At 37.3% G+C, this 1,912-nt stretch overlaps 1 protein-coding gene across 1 annotated transcript; it reads right to left on the reverse strand.

Moving 5' to 3' along the window:
• Positions 1 to 808: 808 nt before the first annotated feature.
• Positions 809 to 1,767, reverse strand: LOC118054174 (non-specific lipid transfer protein GPI-anchored 14). The gene is made up of 2 exons (XM_035065648.2): positions 1,375 to 1,767; positions 809 to 1,171 (listed from the first exon to the last, which is right to left on the reverse strand). Exons 1-2 carry the CDS (start codon positions 1,703 to 1,705, stop codon positions 897 to 899), a joined length of 606 nt encoding a protein of 201 aa, XP_034921539.1. The 5' UTR covers positions 1,706 to 1,767; the 3' UTR covers positions 809 to 896.
• Positions 1,768 to 1,912: the final 145 nt, after the last annotated feature.

Genomic DNA, 1,912 nt, shown 5'->3' on the forward strand with positions numbered 1-1,912 from the left:
ACCTAGTCAAATAAAAAAACCGAGCTAAATTGAAAAAATTAAGTTAAACCAGAAAAAACCAAACCAAAACCGAAGTCAAACCGATTTTTATCTTAAAAAACAAACTAAATTAAAACAATTAATTTAAACCGATTTTAATTTCTTTCAAAAATAAAAATTAATTTAATTATTTTTTTTTTATAAAAGCTAAACAAAAAAAAAAAATAATTACCCTCGATGTTAGAAATATAAAGTAGACATCTCTTTCTTGTTTTCATTGCTATTAGAAAAGAACGACTTCCATGAATATCTTTGGAGCTTCTTTTGACAAACTAACACCATGAACGATGTCTCTCTCTTATTGCTTCCGCATGAGCACTTCACCTTGATATTTCATTCTTACCTCACAAGTGATCGCCATGACTAATATCAACCAGTTACGAAAAACTGTGGCCTGTTTGACAACTATTAACAATTTCCAGTACATTTCAAATGCTTTATCCACCATTAATAGATGAAAAGACCATGCTTTTCAAGCATATCCTGGTGTCCAATGCACGACGTGGTTCAGCCACTGTTCTGTTTATCTGTGGCGTTTTGGAGGTGCGGGGCTTGAATTAGTTAGTTTTTATTCTTCTTGTTTACAATTTGTATAGCCTGTGAAAAAACAGGAAACTTTTGCTCAATTTATTTTTTAAAACTCTTTAGAGTGCACTGTAACTTTTCCTGCTTGCTCCATTAATTTCACCAGTACCATAAGATCACGTAATATGTATTCTCGTTGTTATTTAATTTTCTGTTATTACGAAATTTTGAAGGAAACAAGTTGGAATGACCACTGAATAAAATTGTTCCCTCCTCTCCGTCTAGCTTCTTTAAATTAACCAACCACAATATAATACTAGTTGGTAGCTAGCTCAGATGAACAACATCATCACTGCTGCAGCAAAACCGATCATCATCTCTCCTCCAGATAACTTGGTGATCTTTTCTGCATCATTGCCGCTTGCAGCTTCCTTTGAACCCGATTTTGAACTGGTATCGGGGGCTGAAATAGAGGAGGATGATCCAGTTGAAGTGGAGGCAGAACTTGGTGATGAATCTGTAGATGAGTTTGTAGTACTGGAATCTGACGAACCTGCTTCTTTAAAGATCTTTGCTTCTGGGGAGTCTGGTGGAAGGTTTAATATAGCTGCAAACGTCATCGAAACAGCAATCATCAACATCATCATTACATTGAAAGAGTAGAACTTCAACGCCCAAGACCTTTCATATTTCTCATTCCATACATATCTATGGGCATATACTTAAAATCTCCTTTAATATATGCTCTCAAAAAATAAAATTGTTGCCTATCCATATATATATATATATATATACGAAGGAATTACGTACCGGGACAGTCGGAGACTTGGGCATCGATATTGCACGCAGATGGCATTTGAAGGGCGAGAGTGGTGTTGACAGGGAGACCCATGGAGGGGTCAGTGCTCTCTTTAATGAGAACACACAGACACTTGGGCTTGTTGGCTTTCACTTTTTGGGTGTCTTGACAACATTCCGGAGTTGGCTTCTTGGCAGCGCCGCTCACAAAAGGAATGCAAGCTGCAAGGTTTCCGAGCTGGTCTGCACATTCCTTCTCATCCTCCTGCAATGTTGCCGTTGATATCATTGCCAGTGAGGCAACTACAACGCAAAAAACTGTCAGCATTTTGACTTTGGCCATTTTTCTTGCCTTTTTTTGTTCTTTCTTCTGTCAATCTTCTTGCTCGTTGCTCCTGGGCTTTACGTCTCTCTGTTTCCCCTCACTATTTTGCTGTTTCTTCTTGGCTTAATTTGGTTTATATAAGGAGTCACCCTAGTAGTACTATTTATTAACATGCCCGTATCTTTTATTTTAATAATGGGAGACACTCTTTCTTGAACCTGGTGA

Source organism: Populus alba, chromosome 18 (genome assembly GCF_005239225.2).
Source record: "Populus alba chromosome 18, ASM523922v2, whole genome shotgun sequence".
NCBI classification, from domain to species: Eukaryota; Viridiplantae; Streptophyta; class Magnoliopsida; order Malpighiales; family Salicaceae; genus Populus; species Populus alba.